The following is a 21,174-nucleotide window of genomic DNA, read 5'->3' on the forward strand; positions in this document are numbered from 1 at the left end:
GAGAGGTGGAAGAGAGAGGAAGCAAAGAAACCAACAGTGAATCTATCAGCACTGATTTGGCTTGATTTTGGGACATCTCGGCCTTGAAAAAACTTTGATTCCCTGATTGACTTACTCTTGAATGCAGGATACATGGGAACGGTGTTGGTGATGAGGACAGCATCATATTTTTTGTCTATGGTTGAGGACAATTCTGTCAATAAAGAAAAAAGGAAACATGATTAAAAAACAATTTCAGGTGCAGTAATGGTAGTGAGAAAATAAAGACCCAGACTTCATGAAACAGCCAGCATAAAGCCTACGAGTTGTTTTACTAGAGCCTTTGTTTAAAACTTATAATAATATAAGCCCAAATATTAAAGTAACTAATGATTATTTCTACAATCAATTAACAGATTTTAAATTTTTTCTAGAGACGACCTTGGAGAAGTTAGAGGAAGTATACACATGTGACTACGTCCGGTTCTCAAAATAAGGTGTTAACAAAGGGAACTGTATATACAAAATACATTTATGGAAATAAGATTAATGGAATATATTCACCAGAAGTATAAAACATTACATGTCCCTTATAAATTAAAAAGAAAATACCACTAATTTGTGAGGGAAATGTCTTTATTCTTTGCTTTTTGCTGGAGTTTGCTGGAAATTCTTTTTATAAATAATTCCTGACAATAACTGATATATTTGACTTCAGGACATCTCTGACTATATACATGCTGAAAATCAAACATTTTTACTCTATTAATTTAGATATTTTCCAAAGTAAAAGTCCTTAGAAGTGTATTATTCAACTTTTTCCCCATGGTCTAGTGTTGAAAAAGTTAACAAAAATCACAATAAATCGCAATATCGAATCGCAATACTTAAAAATCGCAATACATATCGAATCGGCACCCAAGTATCGTGATAGTATCGAAACAGGAGTTAGGTGAATCGTCCCAGTCCTAGGTCGTGGAAACGCCCGCGAGACGCAGCTGAGATGCGAGCCTGCAGGGAGCCGGAGCAGACAGCTGCCAATTGTGGTTTGTATTCATTCAATCAAACATTACAGCAGTGGACGGTGCAGACACACCTGGCAGAGATCACCTCTCTAGTTTCTAGAGTGTAATTCAGTGTCTGAGTGTTGAAGCTGTGGTGGTTAACTCACGTGGTGGATACATGAAGGCGTAGGTGATCTGTTTGTCTGCTCTGTAGTTGGTACAAGACTGACTGTAGGCTGGAGGGACTCTGGTATCAGGTCTCACACAGTTGGACAGGGCATCAGGCAGAGGGGACACTTCTACCTGTAGGAGGAGAGGTCAGAGGTCAACTGGCATCTAGTTTAAACTACTGGTGTTCTAGTAACAATGCATTTAATTTAACAGTAAATATTCACAATAACGTCCACCGGGGCAAAAAGCACAGGAGGAAGAGTACCTGTCTGCTGACAGCGTATGATGTCCAGAGAGGCATAGAGAGAGCCTCGCTGTAGCCGCTGATGTAGTCGCTGTGGTGGAGGATGGAGTATTTGGTACGGAAGAGAACAGCAGGTCGACCGTACGGCAAGTTCCTGCTGTCTGAGAGAGGAAGAGCACAGAGAGGAGGACACAGCATAGGTGTGTAACACGACACCGAAAACACACAACACCTGAAAACTAAAATGCATTGTTATAATATTTTTTATATTATTATTGTTTTATACACTGTTCAATTTGGGGGAAGGTTCTGTGTAGTATGTACAATGTGTTAAATGTATAAAATCAATAAATATACAGTGTGTTTAAAAAATCAACCTAGTATGTATAATGAGTATAGACTCATTATACAGAGTGAAGAGTGTTATAGTTATTTAACTTTGAGTATGAGTTTCTTCATCCTCAAAGGCAGATCTACCGTATAAAAGGTTATTTATTTAGGACATTTTCAGTAACATCGTGACAGACTGACCATCCATAGCTTGCCTCAGTCGCTGGTTTAGCTCCTCCACTTTGTTCTGTAAGAGACAGAGCCAGAGTGACTCCAGGTTATAGCCTCGTACAAGGGTCACTTTCAAACTTCTCTGGCCCCTACTTTTTACACGCAACTGCAAAAAGATCGGAGATTGAAACAATCTCTTGCCAGAGATCTACATGGGAATCACAAACACAGCATAGATACAGTGAAACGCTGCAGAGAAGGTTTCTGGTTCGCTCTCACGTCCAACCCAAGCTATTCAGGAAGTAGATCTCAAAAGTACTGGACTATGTCTAGACCGAGAAGGTCATCAAATGTGAACGATAAACCTTTTCTTTAGTTGTGTTTAAATGACTTGACTTGGAGGTGAACCGACTCCAGCTCTGCAGCAGAAAGCAAAGATGCAACAAGGTGATTTAAGGTTATAAGGAAGCTGAATAGAAGACACAACAAAGCAATCAGGTACGTTTATACAAGTCAAACAGGCTCATACACACACATAACACACTCACAGACAGACAGACAGACAGACACGCACAACTAATACATTAACAATGGGTGATAGCCCATGCAGATGATTCTTTTTACAGGTCTGCTGTGTAAAACTTTAACTGCAATTCAAAATAAAACACAATTATCGAATATTAATCGTGATCACGATTGTGGCTTCCCACAATTAAATGAACATGATTGATTGCAATATTGACGTTCAAAATGCTTGAAAAATCCGCTGCATATCAAAATAAAGTGCTTCCTAAACAAGGTGATCTCAAGATTTACTCTGGACAATGATTAAATTATAATTAATTAAAAAATAAGTAATTAATAAATGAATAAAATAAAAAATATTAAAAGAGAGACATCAATAGTGATATTACAAATCTAAGTAAAATTTTATTAATTAAAAGATAAGTGATAAATAAATAAATAAATAAATATGAAATAAAAGAGAGATAGTAAAAGTGATATTAAAAATTTAAGTAAAATGTTATTAGTTAAAAAATAGTGAATGAATAAATAAGTAAATAAATAAATAAAAATGAAATAAAAGAGTAATAGAAATATTGATATTAAAAATCTAAGTAAAAAATATTAATTAAAAAATATATATAAGTAAATAAATAAAATAAAAATACAAAACAGGAAAGGATAAAAGAGAACATTACCAATACAATAACATACTTTTTCTAAAAGGAAAGGTATAATTGTTTTGTGTATACCCTGAGTTAACGTTTCTGTTAATAAATCTAAATTTTGAAGCAGTGAAGGTACTTTATCACACCTGTTGCTGTTTGGTGCAAGTTTATGGAAGATTAACTTGTGTTTTGGTCGGATTCATCATGGCTGAACCTAAATTTGCAATCATCATATGCATAATTGCTATGTTCCTTCCGTTTCCTCTCTTAAATATTCTAATTGATTGACAGCCCTAATAACAACTACTTATTATCACTTAGCATTACAGCTGCTAAAACTTGCAAGATAAAAGTTTTGATTACTAAATCATTACTTACTAATTTACTAAGGGAATTATTGACAGTTTTGAAGTTCATTTATAAACCCGATAAAAGTCTTAACATGGAATTCCAGGCACGTGATGAAGACCATCATTAATCTAAGTGCGCCTGACAGACGAGCCAATCTCCTAGAAACTAGTATTCCTTTCAGCAGTCTAGAGGAAGCCGGTTCCAGGTCTGCCACTGAGTCATCTGACCTTGTCATCACAGCTGCAGCCCAGATCGTCTGTTCCTGCAGGAAGCAGGCCAGAGGCTGCCGGCCTGGAGAGCTCCTCTGGCATGGTGGGTCTGTAGGAGGGGCTCCTCAGCAGGTGGTTCAGACTGCCATGGGTCCCATTATTGGGAGCTGGTTTCACACCCAGTAGATCTGAGAGTGGGAGAAATCAGTTTCATGTCAGCTGAAAGAATAAATGTAGGTAGTCACACAACCCCAACAAGTCAACATGAATACTGACCCAACACAGGATCTATTTATCAACTCAAACACTAAAAACATTTTTCCTTTTACATCTACAGCCTCCCCAGAGGATCAGAGTTTTTATAGCTCTTTTAAAGTTGTGGGTTTTCCTTCCTCACAGTGAGTATTCATTGAAACACATTTTGGCTAGTCCAAGATTTCTGGAATCAAACACTCAGACCCAACAGAGCCACCACAAGAACACAAAAATATGCCTTACCGCACATGACATTATAAAGCTCAATGTTTTCAAAGGCTGGAACTTTAGTCTTGAATTTAAATGTAGGTCCATACCCCAAGAAGATAGTCTGAAAATGAAAGTTGATGGCACAAGTCAAATGATTTGTCACAATAAATAACAACAGTTAGTATCAGGGTGACCAGATGAGAATGGGTAAAGATCAGGACACGGTGGTCACGGTGGTCACAGTGGTCACGGTGGTCACGGTGGGCGTGGCCCCCATTACATTAAATTCATTGTCAGCAAACAGCAGTAATAATAATAGTATTCTTTCCTGCAGACTTTACAAAACGTTTTGTTTGGATCTTGTAAGGCAGTAATGATCCATGGTATTCCACCCCACTCCTCCTGGTACCTGCAGTAATATTTTTGCATTTTGGCAGGATGTCCACCAGTTCCTGCGATAGATTGTTTAATTTCCCTCCGTAAATGTTTTAATTCAACAATGTCGAACCAACCGTTGAAAACCAAGATGGTGACGAGTCTATGGGCATGACAGCTCCCTAAAAGTGAAGCCAAAACGGAGCATGCATTTTAAACATCGCAGTCGCAGGAGGCCAAAATCGTGATCGCGATTAATATTCGATTAATTGTGCAGCCCTAGTATTATGGCTATTAAATCAGTTTTAATAATGGGCTTATGGCAAATAGAATAGTGTATAAAGTGAAAGTATAATCCATGTTGCTGCACTGAATATCAAAAGCCAGGCCAAAGACTTCTTTATGCCTCCGTAGATCACCAAGAGTACCTGCATGCTGTTGATCTTATTGTCATATCCATGGTCACCAGCGTAGCCACAGTGCCTCCTCCCTTCAGGAACCTTCCTAAAAATTAATAATAGGAATCAGAAATCAGTATTTGGTTGATGCACATTGTGGTTAATGACTGAATATGAAGGTTAATACTTCATCATCAAAGAAAGTGACCCAGCATTGAGGTATCTCCACACATACTGTATGTGAGAGGCATATTGTATTATTTATTTAATCAAATAAATGGGAAGGGGGCCGGTGATGGTTTAGAAAGACCTGATGAAGTATGCCGTTAGGTCCACACAGGTTTTAACATGCTATTAAATACAGTTGACCTGCAGTATGTTGTCAGTATTCACCTACTTTAGCCCTCAGCCCAGGACAAGCCGTCCTTCACACAACCCAAGCCACAGTCCTCTAATTGAAAAACAGCCACTTTTTACTAAGTGTCCATTTAAACACTACGTCCAGTTATACACCTTAATGTGTGTGTGTGTGTATGTGTGTGTGTGTAGGTGTGCGTGTCCAGGGGGTGAAGCCACAAGCATGTTAAAAATGTAAATGAGTAGCTGACAGGGAAATGACACAAACTCAGTATTTCATTTGGTAAACAGTTAGTTTGGGATTTACGCTGACATTGACTAATGTACAGTATCTTCGCCTGTATGTGTGTGTGAGAGTGTAAACCCTCCGACTCTCTGCTCGAAGCACCGGTGCCAACGATTAGCCCGTCTGTCTATCTGAGCTGCACCAAAACCTCAAAGATCTCTTTCATTCACTTTCTGCTAATGCACAAATCTTTGCATCAAAATAAGACTGGTCCTTGTTCACAGTGAATCTCCCAGAAGCAATATTAAATTGTACCAAAACTTTTGGGCTTGGGAGTTGTTCGTGTTTTCGTCTTACAACTTTAACCCTTTCACAGTGTGTTTTCACTTCATCAAACTTAATTATAACATTTTTGGTCGCCTAAAAATGTCTTATTCAGCATTCGGTTATATTTAGCTCCACCCTCTTGTGTCACTTTATAGTTGCAAAAAACCAAAATGGCGACAGCCAACAACCAAGATGGCGACAACCAAGATCCAAGATGGCAATGGCCAAAAACCAAGAGGACGACGGCCAAGAAGCAAGATTGCGATGACCAAGAACCAAGATGGCGACGACCAAAAACGAAGAGGGCGAAGGCCAAAAACCAAGAAGGCAACAACCAAAAAACAAGATGGCGAGGGCCAAAATGCCGAACGTCACGTTGACCCACTTCTTCTATACAGTCTATGGGCATGACAGTTCCCCAGAAGTGAAGCCAAAAACATTTTAAACATCGCAGTCGATCATAATGGTTGCCCAAATGGTGATCGCAATTAATATACGATTAATTTGCAGCCCCATCTGAGACAGAATGAAGCTCTACTGTGGTTCACCAACCAAAACAGTGTGACAGCTCCATAAAGGAGGCTGTTACTCACATGCGCTCACACACACATAGCGTTGTTAGCCCAGGTGGTTTGTTTTCACTTTCAGTGCTGATGACTTCATGGTTTACTTTGTCACTGAATCACTGCAGTCAGACTTTTCACTGCTCTACATCAAACGCCTGTCAGAGTTCATTTCAGCATGTCATTAACGTTTCAGCTGCTGCACTTTCAAAAAAGACATTTTTTTTTTTTTTTACAAGAGTGTGGCTCAGAGCAGCACATCTTAAAACTTTTCAGCACTTCATGTGTTAATGATGCGTTGATAGCAGCCCACGTTGACATGAAATGTGTTTTTAAGTAAAGCAAGATGTGCAGTAAAAAGCTTCACTGATGCCTGGACTGAGAACGCCACGTATCTACACTGACTGCACACAACATTAAGAGCACTTCCAGCAACAAATTCAAACTAAATTAGTTAGAACTGCTGAAGAACTTCAGATCATCTAAACGGTTAAATGATTATGGGGGCAAATTCTGAAGTTATACGGAGCACCTTTTTCATTTATATCCTCAGTGCAAAGAGTAAGTCACTGACTCCTGCAGTGTGTGTATAATGTTTGTGTGTCCTGGTCATACTTGTCAACCTTGAGACCTTAAAAAAAGGGGGGTGGGGGGTTCTGGGTGTTTCAGAGACTTTGTTTCCTGCATTCTGGTGACTTTAAAACAATGAAAATAACAAAATAACTTTGGGCGCTGCACGCTTTGGAGCTCATGCGCTGAATCCAGCGGCGAGCACATGAGCTCCAAAAACCAAGAGGGCGACGGCCAAAAACCAAGATGGTGATGGCCAAAAACCAAGATGTCGACGACCAAAAGCCAAGCTATTGAAAGTAGTGTCAGTGTTTACAGTTGTCCCGTTTAGCTTGTAAACATGTTATTGGTGCTTCCTGTTGTAGTGGTGGTACTGTACCTGGCGACGTGCCACTTCCTCTCCACCAGCAGGTGAATGTCTTCAATGCGTCGGTTGTTGGCGTAGTGCAGTCTCTTCGGCAGGTGCTGCTTCAAGTACGGCTTAAAGTGCTGGTCTGCCTTCTTACACTGGAACAAAGACACAATCGTTGGTATTTTGATCCTATAAGAGCCAATCAGAGAGATGACAAACCACCCGGTACTGCATGTTACACCTTATTTGTGCTACAATAAAATAATTCCTTTCTTATCAAATTTTACAAAATTCTCCATCAGTACTTTTTAAATTGACACATTTGCCATTTTTCATGCAAGCCTAATACTTACTGTTAAATTTGCAACAACAGCCTTGGCGTCATCTGAAAAAAAAGTACAATGGTCAGAGCATTGAAAACAAAGCATTTACCATCCAATCCCTTGTAATGCACAACAAAGCAACCTGTCAGATCTGTCAAAATTAACGCGATAACGCGTTAACGCAAATTCATTTTAACTCCACTAATTTCTTTAACGCATTAAAGCAACCCGGCCACTATTTAATTTTTCTAAGGTTTTGGGCTCAGTTTTAAAGGTAGAGTGAAGATACTGGCATCATATGAACACTAAAAAAAACTAATGAATCCATTGGTACCATGTCATGTATGGTATGTCATGTCATACTAGCTTGTCGCGAAGGAGGTTAAATAACGCTCCAAACTTACGCAAAATGTTGGCGAGGAATGGCCATTTTCAAAGGGGTCCCTTGACCTCTGACCTCCAGATATGTGAATGAAAATGGGTTCTATGGGTACCCACAAGTCTCTCCTTTACAGACATGCCAACTTTATAATCACATGCAGTTTGGGGCAAGTCATAGTCAAGTCAGCACACTGACACGCTGACAGCTGTTGTTGCCTGTTGGGCTGCAGTTTGCCATGTTATGATTTTAGCATATTTTTTATGCTAAATGCAGTACCTGTGAGGGTTTCTGGACAATATTTGTCATTGTTTTGTGTTTTTAATTGATTTCCAATAATAGATATATACATAATTTGCATAAAGCAGCATATTTGTCCCATCCCATACTTGGGATTAAATATTTTAATCGATTGACAGCCCTAATAATAGAGGAATATCTCAGCAAAGACTCAATATTATGAGCTTTTCTTTTGGCTTCTCTCACATTTGGGGTTGTTGGGGTTTCTCGAGCGTATTCTGCCTAGAGACCCAGGGATGAGGATGATGTCGTCAACGCTGGTCATGTAGTTACTGAGGAACTCGGTGCGATCACAGTGGGCCTCTTCCATACCTGAGAACACACAGGAGAATGAGTGATTGGCAGCTGAAACCTTTTTCAAGGTTTCAAATAAAAGTGCTCCTCCAGCATGATGATTTGACACCACAGTGTGTGTGTTTGTGTCTGTACCATGATCCCCCACCAGGATGATGTTGACACAGCGGTGCAGTTTCATCTGTTTAAGTCCATTCATCAGTTGGCCCACAATTCTGTCAATCACTCTCAGAGGGTTGTTCAACTGAAACACAGAGAAGGAGGGAAAACACATTTAGACACAGAGATAAACTGTGTATGTGTATCTTTGTGTCTGTTTTGTGTGCTTTACTGTCCATGCCCCCCCAGTACTCACTTCTGGGCTCATGGGTCCCATTTTGTGTCCATATGTGTCTGGTTGTTCAGAGTGCATGGCGTAAATGTAGGGCCTGAAACAAAATGGAGATGTGTTTGTGATAGTTGTAGAGATAGTACTGAAAATGGGTTCTATGGGTACCCACGAGTACCCCCTTTACAGACATGCCCACTTTATGATAATCACATGCAGTTTCTTGCATGCAATATAAATGTGTTATTTTCTCCTATTCTAAAATTGTGTATTTGCATATTTCTGCATACTAGGGTCCCTAAACAGTCTCTAGCTAAACTTCGTTTGCAAAGAAAATCAAATAAAGCATGAGAAAACAGGAAGATGAAAATGAAAAACTGATGTCACCTCTCTCCTTCAGGGAGGTGGAGCCACTGCAGCATGGTCAGTATCCGCCTCTCCAATGGGATCGCACTGGAACACAAACACAAACACACAAACAGTGAAGGCTAACACTGGTTAACATTTGAGAAGTAACAAACAAGCCAAAGACATAAACACAGAATTACAGTCAGGCGGCAACCTCCGGGTCTGAGAAGTGAAGCCAATGCTGAAGTGCCTTAAACCTGCGTTCTTCCTAACAGCCAGCAGGGGGCGACTCCTCTGGTTGCAAAAAGAAGTCTGATTATATAGAAGTCTATGAGAAAATGAGCCTACTTCTCACTTGATTTATAGAGTGCTACAGGGATGTTGTGTCGGTTATGCTTAGCTCCACCCTCTCGTGTCACTTCAGGTTGTAAAAAACCCAGATGGCGACGGCCAAAAACCAACATGGCGACGGCCAAAAACCAAGAGGGCGATGACCATAAACCAAGATGGCAACGGCCAAAAACCAAGATGGCGATGGCCAAGAACCAAGATTGATGGTTGGTGGTGAGGGCAGAACTCGAGGCTTCAAAACGGTAGTCCACAAACCAATGGGTGATGTCACGGTGACTACGTCCACTTCTTCTATACAGTGTATGGGCATGACAGCTCCTCAAAAGTGACGCCAAAACGGAGCACGCATTTTAAAGATCGCAGTCCATCATGTTCATTTAATTTTTGGGAAGCCAATATCTTGATCGCGATTAATATTCGATTAATTGTGCAGCCCTACTACAAACAATGTGAAATTTACACATTTAACGGCTGCCAAAACGGTTTTGGTCCCTGAATGCGCACGCACCCAGTAATGTTTGTATACAAGAAACCCGTCTATATACAGTCTATGGTTCCAGTAGTAGACTCTGATTCTGGTGCCCTGCCGTCTTCTTGAACCATTAAACAATTAATCTCCAAACTGTTCCTTTAACTCTCAAAGAGCCTCATAAAGTGGAATGAATCTCAAGCCCTCTCACTGTTTAAAGTGTCTGAAAGTCAAGAGGCTGCCTGTGTTGTGATGAGGCCACCAACCAAGCTGCTGGCTGTCATGCAGCCCACAGCTGTCAACCATCAAGCCCAGGACGGAGGCCCTGAATGAGGCTTGATGTATGCAGCAGCGGGGGGGTCAGCATGGAGGTGTGGGTACACGACGTTAACACTTGACAGCAGGCTCTTCATGTTTGATCCCTTTCTGTCTATGTTCAACAAAATTCCCCCCCCTCCTGTTTTATATACTCTCCTTTTCCTTCTTCTTCTCTCTTCTTGTGGCTAGGGGGGGGGACCTCCCAGAAAGCTGAACCCAACACAGACCTTCAACCAGTCAGCCAATCATTTAGCAATAGTCCCCATTACCACGCCAATCCCACAGTGGTACTACAGCACTAAATTATGTCATGTGTCCTCAGTGTTCCACTCTGTATGGCTGTTTTAACATTTAATAGCTAAGCTTGACTATCCGGAATTAACATTAGAAATCCACAATTGGATTTTGACTCCTGTCTCTTTCTCCTCATCCTCTCTTTCTTCCTCACCTCAGACTCCTCTGTCAGTGCCAAGTGCATGAAGAGCCCTGTAAACTACAGTCTGGCCTCCGTGGTTCTAGCGCGGCACGTCTGCGACCCCGGTTCACAGAGGAATCCTGCACAGTGTAAACAGGCCCATTTGCACAAATTGCTGTAAAAACAGCCCTCTGCGGAGATCTGCCTCTCGCTCCATCAAAGACTTCTCTGTGCTGATAAATGTGGGCTCCTTTGTGTTCCACAGGCTATAGGTTTGGTACGCAGCAGGAACATGGACGGGCATGTTCTACTGACTTCCTTCGAGAGCTTTCACCAAATAAGTTACAGTCCCTGAATGATCAGATAGAAGACAATGGACTTGACTGAAGAAGGTCAAACTTTCAGTATTAGTGCCAGGAGGAAGATTATTTTTATTTTATTATTTTATTTTGTTCACATTTTGAGAATAAAGTCAAAATGTTGACAATAAAGTCGAAATGTTGAGAATATGGTTGAACTTTCAGTATTAATGCCAGGAAGAAGATTATTTTTATTTTATTTTATTTTTTGCATTTTGAGAATAAAGTCGAAATATTAAGAGTGAAGTTGAAATGTTGAGAATAAAGTCGAACTTTCTGTATTAGAGCCAGAATGAAGAATATTTTTATTTTATTATTTTTTTGCAATTTCAGTATAAAGTCAAAATATTAAGAGTAAAGTTGAAATAATGAGAATAAAGTCGAAATATTAAGAATAAAGTTGTAATGTTGAGAATAAATTCGAAATATTGAGAGTGAATTTGAAATAATAAGAACCAAGACAAAATTTTGAGAGTAAACGTTGAACTTTCATATAAATCAAACTACTAGCGTTAGCATATATACTGAAGTTTTGACTTTATTCTCAAAATGCAAAAAAAAAAAAAAATAGTAGTGTTTTTTAAAAGTTTAAAAGTACTGTACGAGAACTGCATCTGAAGCTTTAAATACTGCTGTTCAAGCAGCAGGGTGGCACAGACAGGAGAGGCTGTATACCCTATTATTAGCATTAATAAAAGAAAATAATACTACAAAAGTATTATAAAGAAAAGGAAGACATTTACTGTCAATTTGTGGAAGATTGTCTTTTTGGACATCGAAGGTTCATGCAGAGCACCAACAAACTGCTCTGAAAGGGAAAGGATGGGAAATGTATTCAGGAAAATATTTGGTGACTGAAATGTGGACTTACACAGGCCAGAAGAAGGTGGCAGCCTTCACTCCCTGTTTGAGCGCTGTGATCCAGATCTAGGAGAGAAACAGTACAGTCTCATTATTTATATATTGTTTAGGAGGACACGATTGGAGCGTTACCCTGGTCACAAAAAAGAAAACCAAGGTCTTGGTGTACAGTACGCTAAACTAAGAAGGATGATATCCCGCTGTGTGTCATCTGTTACTCCAACTGATACAAAGCCATACAGTAGGTTGGTTGTGTTGGTGTTCTTCAACCATTTTCAAAATAGTAAAGCCCATACCAATTTTCCCATTTTTTATTGCCCTCTTCTGGTTTATATCCTCCGTCCTCGGTCTTCCGGTTTCCCTTTTTGAATGACGAATACAGACTACCGCCGCCTGCTGGTGTGGAGAGTTATTTCCTCTAAACAGGTGCAGAACGTACGTGCTAACTGGCCGTCGGCTGTCGTCGTTGCGGTGTGTTCGGGTGCAACTTGTCGGCCAAATCAAAGGTGACGTAAGGCGACGCAGCAGGCGGCCTTCGTCGCAGCTAGTTCTTTGAAGTCAAGTTGGTGTGCCCCCAGCTTTAATATTCCAGCTCCAGCTCTGTAAACTATCCATTGCCGTTTGTTATTAATGTTGTCGTCACTACCGCATTGCGTTGTGGGATATTTATGCTGCCATAGTGTCCACATACTTGCCAACCGTCCTGATTTTCTCAGGACACTCACGTTTGTCATCACCCTCTCCCGGTTTCCTCCCGGGGTCACAATTCTCTCGTATTTCTCCTGATTTATGGCAAATTTTTCAAACTTAACCCGTTTCTGGCGCTGCACAGCGTCTATAATCCCTACTGTTTCCACCCGTACAACAATACAGCTACACCAAATGTCGTTTCCTGGCGGAAAAGAGAGCAGTCTATGCTCGCGACACAGCGCAGTTTGAGCATCACAGCGCGCAACGGCCAAAGTCGGGCTTTGCTCGACGTAGCAAAAAGCCGTCGTGGCGTGACGCAAGCCATTAGAAATAACGGGTTTCAGAGCGCTGTGGTGGCGTTGTCACATTGTGTCTGAAAGGACCTTCAGTGAGTGAGAGATGGAGAGAGAAATGGAGAGTACTGAGAGAAAGAAATACTCAAGCAGGAGCAAAAAATGTATAAAAACTGATGAATATTAGTTTATGCCAGAGATTCACACGCCAAGTTCACACCAGAGGGGCGAATTATTCAGTTTTCTTTCCTGAGAATTAAAGGTAAAATTAAAAGTTTAACATAAAACCGCTGTTGCAATGTACTTATTATTTTGTTATTTTATTCTTTAAAAGTCAACAGAATGCAGGAAACAAAGTCACTGAAACCACCTGCTTTGGTTTTGAAATCCTGAAAATTTGAAATTTGGAATTAGAAATTTTGAAGTCTCATGGTTGACAAGTAAAGCCTTGTTAGTTAGTAATGCGTCCTGACGCATCCACAAATCCACAAAAACAAAGCCCTGAAGAGATCCAGACTACTTCGTATCAATGCTTTGGTCTTGTAAAAACTAAAAATGATCCCAACCCAGCTTTCATATCAACATCTGTTATTAATCAGTGAATAACAAAGCCTATCACACTGGGTTTCTTAAATCCAAGTCCTGCCATTCATATTGTAGTCGGCTTCAAAAGAAACGTCTTTCCTGCCTTTTTTGGCCTCAGATCTGTGATCTGTCGGATGAATTTGAAAAATACTCACGTTCAAAGAGTTATTTATTGTCAAAGCAAAAGGAAAATCCTTGTCAGCTCAGTAATAAAATACAATCATAGTGTTGATGAAGTACAGATGGTAAAAAGTACATCAGAGACGGTACTTACTGGCTGTCCTCCCCACCAGCGGTGATTGAGTTTCTCTCGGCTCCTCAGGGTGAAGGTGGCATCAAACACCGGGTCATGCATGGAGTTGCCGACGATACCGTGAGACTCTGGGTAGAGACCCTGAGAACCATTCAAACTGAGATTAAGATTACGCCAATAATATTAGTCAATTAATAACTATAACTAATTGGTCTTCTTTTTTCTGTATTGACTACAGAAAGATTTAAAGTAAAGCTGTCAATCGATTAAAATATTTAATCACGATTAATCGTGATTAATCCCAAATTAATTGCAAATTTTTTTTATCTGTTCAAAATGATCCTTAAAGGGAGATTTGTCAAGTATTTAATATTCTTATCAACATGGGAGTGGACAAATATGCTGCTTTATGCAAATATATGTATATTGGAAATCAATTAACAACACAAAACAATGACAAATATTATCCAGAAACCCTCACAAGTACTGCATTTAGCATAAAAAAATATGCTCAGTGGGCATGTCTGTAAATGGGAGACTCATGTGTACCCATAGAACTAATTTTCATTTGGCGGCTGTGGCTCAGAGGGTAGAGCAGGTTGTCCACCAATCGGAAGGTTGGTGGTTCAATCCCCGGCTGCTCCGGGTCACATGTCGATGTGTCCTTGAGCAAGACACTTAACCCCAAATTGCTTCCGAAGGCATAGCCATCGGTGTGTGAATGAGTATTTAGATTAAATCCTGATGGGCAAAATTGGCACTTTAGCAGCCTCTGCCATCAATGTATGAATGGGTGAATACTGACATGTAATGTAAAGCGCTTTGAGTGGTCAGAAGACTAGAAAAGCGCTTTATAAATGCAAGTCCATTTACCATTTACCATTTCATTCACATATGTTGAGGTCAGAGGTCAAGGGACCCGTGAAAATGGCCATGACAGTTTTTCCTCGCAAAAATGTAGGGTAAGTTTGGAGCGTTATTTAACCTCCTTCACGACAAGCTAGCATGACATGGTTGGTACCAATGGGTTCATTAGGTTTTGTAGTTTCATGTAATACCAGTATCTTCACTCTAGCTTCAAAACTGAGCCAAAAAAACATTGACTTCATGACGAGGGAACCAGAAGTGCTAAAATGCTAACCCATTTCCGGGTTTTAAAACTCCTTCCTGTAGCTCTCTATACTGGCTCGGCTACAACTGAAATGTCAACATTACATCATAATAACTGTTAGCATATACTCACGTAAACATGCTAACTTATTCAGCTTCATCTATACTTAGTTAGCCTCAGCTGTAGGCTACTTCGAGCTAATATTAGCACACAGTTTTAAGATACAGCTGAGGTTAACACCCGTGCACCCTGAAGGTACACTATAACACCTGATTATTGATGACACCATGCTGCTGTGCCGTAGGCTACATACCGTAGCCAGGGAGTAGAGGTTGGGGAAGGTTTTTGTGGGGTACATAGGCCTCATGTAGGGAGCATGGGTTCCACATGTTCCTGAAAAGGAAAACAGAGCAAAGGAAACCCATAGATTAGCACAGAGACACCCATGAAGAGCTCAAATCAATCAGTACTGATTGTCTCTTAATGCTCATGGATCCATAAATCACCACATTAACTTTCTGAGCAGTTTACACAACAGAAGTGCTCGCCATCTAATTGCCGAAAAATGAAATTCTTGCAGAAATCTCCAAATGTCAAAAGTTTTTGACACTAAATCACAGCATGCCTTTTTCTATGGTGTTCCTCAAGGTCTTGGTGTCTTATTGTGGTATTTAGGAGGGATTATTGATCATTTTTTATCATATCTCCAGTGGTAAAAAATAGTTAAATTTAGCACCAAATCTGTGTAACAAATGGTACCAACCCAAAAATTGCTGCAACAACTTATGAGACATAATAGAGCATGGGGATGACCATCATATACTTCTATCATAATGTTCTACACTCTTATACACTTTTACAATTTATTTTAAATAATTAATTCATGTTTATTTCTGATTTATGACTAGAACAACGTGACACACAGTGCTGAGCTGCATCTCAAGTTAATCTTCAGGTTCTCAGCTTTCAGATGATGTACACCACTTCTATGTGACATCTACTGTTGACTTTTTATCTACCCCATAACATCTCCCATCCCTATCCCTCTAAAAAACAGAGGTCGGAATGGTAAGGGGTTAACATTTCACTCGTCAAGGAGAGAACATAGAGATCTTACAGCTAAACCAAATCTTTCTCACAGTCCCGTGCAGGTCTTACTCAGTTTCTCGATGTTGGGTATGACGGTGTTTCCTCTCTTCACATAAGAAGCTCTAAATCCGTCCACTGACAGCATGATGAGTGGCGGTCGCACAAACCTGCACATATCAGAGGAAGGACAAAAAAAATCCTGTTATATGAAATAATTTAGTCTAGTTTAATCCTCAGCACATTATTTAGATATGTGGCATATAATAAAAAGCTTTAATATTAACAGTAATGGATCCCTTTATTGTCCTAGATGTAAACGTACCCAGCAGGACATTCAGATGTCTTGATCTCCTCACACTCATCCTGCAGCCATGAAGTGTCTCCTGAAAGAACATAATCAGAGGAGGGACTGACAGATTAAATGATGTATGAACAAGGGGTGTAAGAAAATACACTTGAGTATCGCAATATAATGATTGACGGATATATTTGACTTCAGGACATCTCTGACTACATGCATACTGAATATCAAACATTTTTATTGTATTCATTTAGATATTTTCCAAAGTAAAAGTCCCTCGAAGTGTATGATTCAACTTTTTCCCATGGTCTAGTGTTAAAAAAGTTAACAAAAATCGTAATATCGAATCACAATACTTAACCTCTTAAGCCCTAGGGTGCTGGAAGGTGTGGTTCACCAAGACAGACATACCCCAAATTAATCAAGAATAGCTCCACAACTGCCAGGTCTATATGCATGATCTTGGTCTCTATGGATAGGTAAGACCTCAGAGAATTCATCCCCAGTGTCAGTAACATTGCAACTGTTACTATGCCTGAGTCAATTTCCATTTTTTATCCTCGCCTAAAATGTTTTCTAGATTAGATAGTGGATAACACCATTATAGCAATGATGCCATGCACAGAGATGTCGCTGAATTCATTCAGCAACTCCTTGACTACAACTGTGCCAAAGCAGATATAAATAACACAAAGCACATAGATTCTACAAAGGTTTAAGTCAGGATAGGACCAGTCGGACTCTCCATTTGGCCACTTGGATACCCAAAGTGTGCCAAATGGGTTTTCTGCCTCTTGAAAGGGAATCTGGCTATAAAATACTACTGCTATCCACTACAGGAGACTATGTGCACACAATGGAGCCTTTGGCCATGACATTTACCCTGTGCAGCATCACATTCTACCATTGTGCACAGTATAAAATCAATGAAAAACAACTAAACTGTATAATTTTGACTCCAAATGGAGTAGTTTTATTATAATAATGAAATATGATCAAGTAAAACTTAGATAATAACAAACAAGATCAATAACAATGTAAATAAGATGACAGGAAAGAATCCAAAGTCAAGTATGTACATTCAATATAAAAACAGTCAAAAATATTATAAAGTAAAAATATGATTTCTCGTGTGTTGATTTTGTAACTAAAATATTGAAATCATTGCCAAACAAACATTGTTTGGACAAAATACACTTGGAGTGTTGTTTTAGTCGCGTTAAGGCCTCGTCTTTTAGAAACTATTGGGAAAAAAGACCACCACAGCATTTTATGAAGTTTTTACCGGGTTCGTCGGGTAAAAGAGGATAAAAATCAAATTGAATCGACACCAAAGTATGGTGATAGTATCGAAAGTTGCAAACCTTTACACAGCTTCTTGTAGTTGGTGCAGCAGTCTCCTCTGGCCAGACAGTCATCAGAGCAGTGGCAGGCATGTTGTTCATTTCGAGTCTCCCCACACCGATCTTTACTGCACTCATAACCCCCCTCTGTATACAGGAACACAGACCAATGTTCACATAATAAGCAGCGGGGAATAAGAACAGTAGACTCCAAAAACCTTGATATACAGTATGTATACACAACTAATCTGATAGAGTAGCGCTGAAACCACAAGCACTGAGAAATGAAAGCTGATATATTAATGAACCAGTGGTTTGGCTGCAGACCATACCGCTGAGCACTCAGCAGCATTGGGACAAACATTGACAACATGTATTCTGGCCAAATTGTCAAGATGAGAACACCAGATGAGAGTTGTAGTTGGGTATACCCGAGTATATCATCATTTCTAGGCTCCGGGAGGTTTGCATTAGCAAGGCAGTGGTAAGCCAAAGACCACCAGGCTGAAGGAGAGAGCATAAAACCAGACCACCAACACTGGAAGGAGCCGGGGGAAATGTTGACAGAGCAACAGAGAGAGGCCGATACAGGAACAAACAAGTCCAGCTACATAACAAGTAAGAAACCTGTTCAGGCTCACATCAAGGTACTCAGACCTCCTCGAGAGGTAGTCTGAGTACGGTTCGATTCAAGTCTGCGTTGCGGTTCACTTAATCCGTGCATTGTGAACACAAAGCGCCCCAGGTTCGCTTTGCCTTTTGCCGTTTTTAACCCTCTAGAGTTGCCGTAGACAGATCACACGCGCTTGCGCACTGTGACCATGGGCACCAACCATTGCCCCCCTACTTTACGGCCCTGTCCCACTTTCTTTTTAAGGTCGCGAATCACTGTATCCCCGCAATTGCCCCATATTGCAACATTTGCAAAAAAACATTTCAGTCATTCCTGTCGCCGCTGTCCAAGGCCGTGGAGTTCTCGCTGCGCAGCGCGTCCTCTCTCCCTGTGGAAAGGAACGGGAGTCCCGACGCGACTGTCAACCGAGGCGGACTGTCCTCAGTGCGAGGGGTAATGCGCGATGTCGGCACCCCGTCTTGTTTACCATGCTTATGCTGTGTGACATCTTGCCATCAGCATTCATTACCATACAACCTTTATACCAAGTTCTTCAGAGATCTAGCATCATAATAGTGCTCTCAAAGTGCTCCAGATTTATGCATTCAACTTTCAAATGTTCAAAATTACCCCTTCCCAGAAGGTCAGAGGTCCACCCACCACAGTCTCTCAAAATCCTGTGGGACACACTGTATTAGCCTAGGTCATCCAAAACTGGCGAAGAACACATCAAACTGTCTACAACGCACAGAAACGCTGAGGTTTTCCTCCAATTTTCAGTTCACATGAAAGCGAGGGGCTTCATTAGGACCGCACTGCAGTGCCGCGTCAAAGTAAAAACCGCCCCAGTGCGTTCTGCAGGTCACGGTCTGATGCAGCCAACAGAACCACATCATCTGCAAAGAGCAGAGATGCAATTCTGAGGTCCCCGAACCGGACACTCTCCTCCCCCGGGCTGCACCTTGAGATCCTGTCCATGAAAATCACAAACAGGATCGGTGACAAGGGACAACCCTGGCGGAGGCCAACACCCACTGGAAACGTGTTTGACTTTGTGCCGAGTATACGGACACAGCTCTCACTTTTGTTATAAAAGGACCGGGTGGCTCGTAACAGCGACCCCTGTACCACATAGTCCTGCAATACCCCCCCCACAGGACTCCCCGGGGGGATTATTACGGAAATTTGTACTAAGTACAAAACTTGAGTAAATTTACTTATCAGTAAATAATGGAGCATTTATGGAGTTAACATGTGTTTTTTATGCTACATTTAAAGAGTTGTTCATGACGTATGTGTTATGTGTAACATATCTGTTGACATCTCATTCTGAAATGTGGAATAATACTGTAAATCAAGTGCATCCTACCTTCTCTCTCTCTCTCTCTCTCTCTCTCTCTCTCTCTCTCTCTCTCTCTCTCTCAAACACACAAACAAACAAACAGCAGAGTCAAAGTCACACGGCTGATTTTGTTGGAAAGTAAATTCTTGACCACCTGATGGATATTAAACACCAGATGTGGAAGGATTTCCTCCAGCTTAATGAAGAAGAAATCTGTTTTATTTGGCCTCTCCGACCCGACCTGCACCATTCAGAGTCCCTTTCCTCTGATACCAAACACATTGCCAAGAATCTGGGAGTAATTTTTTGTTCTTTGAAATCACAGCACAACATCCGTTCCTGCTTTTCTTACTACTTTAGGAATATCTCTCTAAAGTCTAGTTTCATAGGCAACATTTTGCTCTTGGCGTACGAAGACACAGCGGATAAAAAGCTACATAGAAAGAACAAACAGATGAGAGGACGAGCGTGGAGGATGGTTGAGTACCTGTCCTGAGGCAGAGCTGATCGAAGTCGGAGCAGCAGCCGTTGTAGGTCTTACACAGGTTATCACAGCGGCAGCTCGGCGGCTCCAACTCCACCAGCTCAAAACACCTGTTCCTGCATGAGCCGGAGGTCGGCACGTACTGAGATGCAGAGCGAGCTGACAACAGAAACACACATTCAATGAGTGTACACATCTTCATATTATCTGTATTTCCTGCTGTGGGATGTGGTGTCTCCAAACGCTGAAACACATCTGAAAACTGTCAGTAAAATGCTAAAGAAATATGTTCTAAACATAAAATTCCCTCGCTTTTCGGTTCCTGTGCCATGTTAAAATATATTTGATAACTCATCCTGAACTCAGCTGTGTATAAATTAATATTTTGGTAGCACTTTATAATAACATCATTTATAAATGGTAAATTGATAGTTAATTAAACTTACTTAAAATGTTATTTTACTGTTAACAAAAACAATGAAATGATCATTAATAATGTTGACTAATTATTAGTAATGCTATAATTGATGTTATTTTAACAGTTAATTGTTGCACACATTATAACATTTTATATATACTGTATATATAAGTATTTATTTATGATTAAGATATTATTTGAAAACCTTAAAGATAAAACCCTATAAAAATTACATAGATAGATATTTGTAACAATTTGTTGGCAAAACCGCACTTGACTTTGTTATGGTACGTGTCCACAGGGGCGTTTTTCATCGCTTCCCAGCGTTGGACCCTTGATGAGCTGCCACTAGACACAAGGCTCCTGATTGGACGAACGCTTTCCCTCGTGGGCTGTTACTTCCAGCTTTCAAACCAGAACCAACACGGCGGCTCGTTTGGAAACTTTCTTCTCTTGTGTCACAAAAATAGTTCACCGAAATGTGTTTCTGAAAACATTTGAAACCATGCAGTTGCTGAATATGTCTTTATTTTAGATCGACAACGTTTAGTTCAAAAGTTTCTCAGGAGTTTCCGGAGGCGGCGAGTCGCGTTGGACGCCCGTGATTTGCATAAAGTAGCCTAGAGCTCAACTTTATGCAAAT

General features: G+C 40.5%; 1 protein-coding gene across 2 annotated transcripts in view; it reads right to left on the reverse strand.

Annotated features, from left to right (window-relative positions):
- Nucleotides 1-21,174, reverse strand: part of enpp2 (ectonucleotide pyrophosphatase/phosphodiesterase 2) — a 30,424-nt gene that overhangs the window by 3,739 nt on the left and 5,511 nt on the right. The window contains exons 3-22 of one of the 2 annotated variants that reach the window (XM_037783540.1): nt 20,117-20,272; nt 17,696-17,821; nt 16,353-16,413; nt 16,100-16,197; nt 15,255-15,334; nt 13,852-13,971; nt 12,020-12,075; nt 9,276-9,341; nt 8,916-8,988; nt 8,696-8,804; nt 8,453-8,578; nt 7,618-7,649; nt 7,292-7,419; nt 4,900-4,975; nt 4,130-4,217; nt 3,650-3,819; nt 1,930-2,065; nt 1,420-1,559; nt 1,151-1,286; nt 116-193 (exon numbers count right to left, since the gene is read on the reverse strand). In XM_037783540.1, the coding sequence (XP_037639468.1) occupies nt 116-193; nt 1,151-1,286; nt 1,420-1,559; nt 1,930-2,065; nt 3,650-3,819; nt 4,130-4,217; nt 4,900-4,975; nt 7,292-7,419; nt 7,618-7,649; nt 8,453-8,578; nt 8,696-8,804; nt 8,916-8,988; nt 9,276-9,341; nt 12,020-12,075; nt 13,852-13,971; nt 15,255-15,334; nt 16,100-16,197; nt 16,353-16,413; nt 17,696-17,821; nt 20,117-20,272 (2,055 nt within the window). The remainder of the gene's footprint in view (nt 1-115; nt 194-1,150; nt 1,287-1,419; nt 1,560-1,929; nt 2,066-3,649; nt 3,820-4,129; nt 4,218-4,899; nt 4,976-7,291; nt 7,420-7,617; nt 7,650-8,452; nt 8,579-8,695; nt 8,805-8,915; nt 8,989-9,275; nt 9,342-12,019; nt 12,076-13,851; nt 13,972-15,254; nt 15,335-16,099; nt 16,198-16,352; nt 16,414-17,695; nt 17,822-20,116; nt 20,273-21,174) is intronic. The other variant, XM_037783541.1, reaches the window with a different exon arrangement.

The sequence above is a fragment of the Sebastes umbrosus genome, chromosome 11 (assembly GCF_015220745.1).
Source record: "Sebastes umbrosus isolate fSebUmb1 chromosome 11, fSebUmb1.pri, whole genome shotgun sequence".
Lineage (NCBI taxonomy): Eukaryota > Metazoa > Chordata > Actinopteri > Perciformes > Sebastidae > Sebastes > Sebastes umbrosus.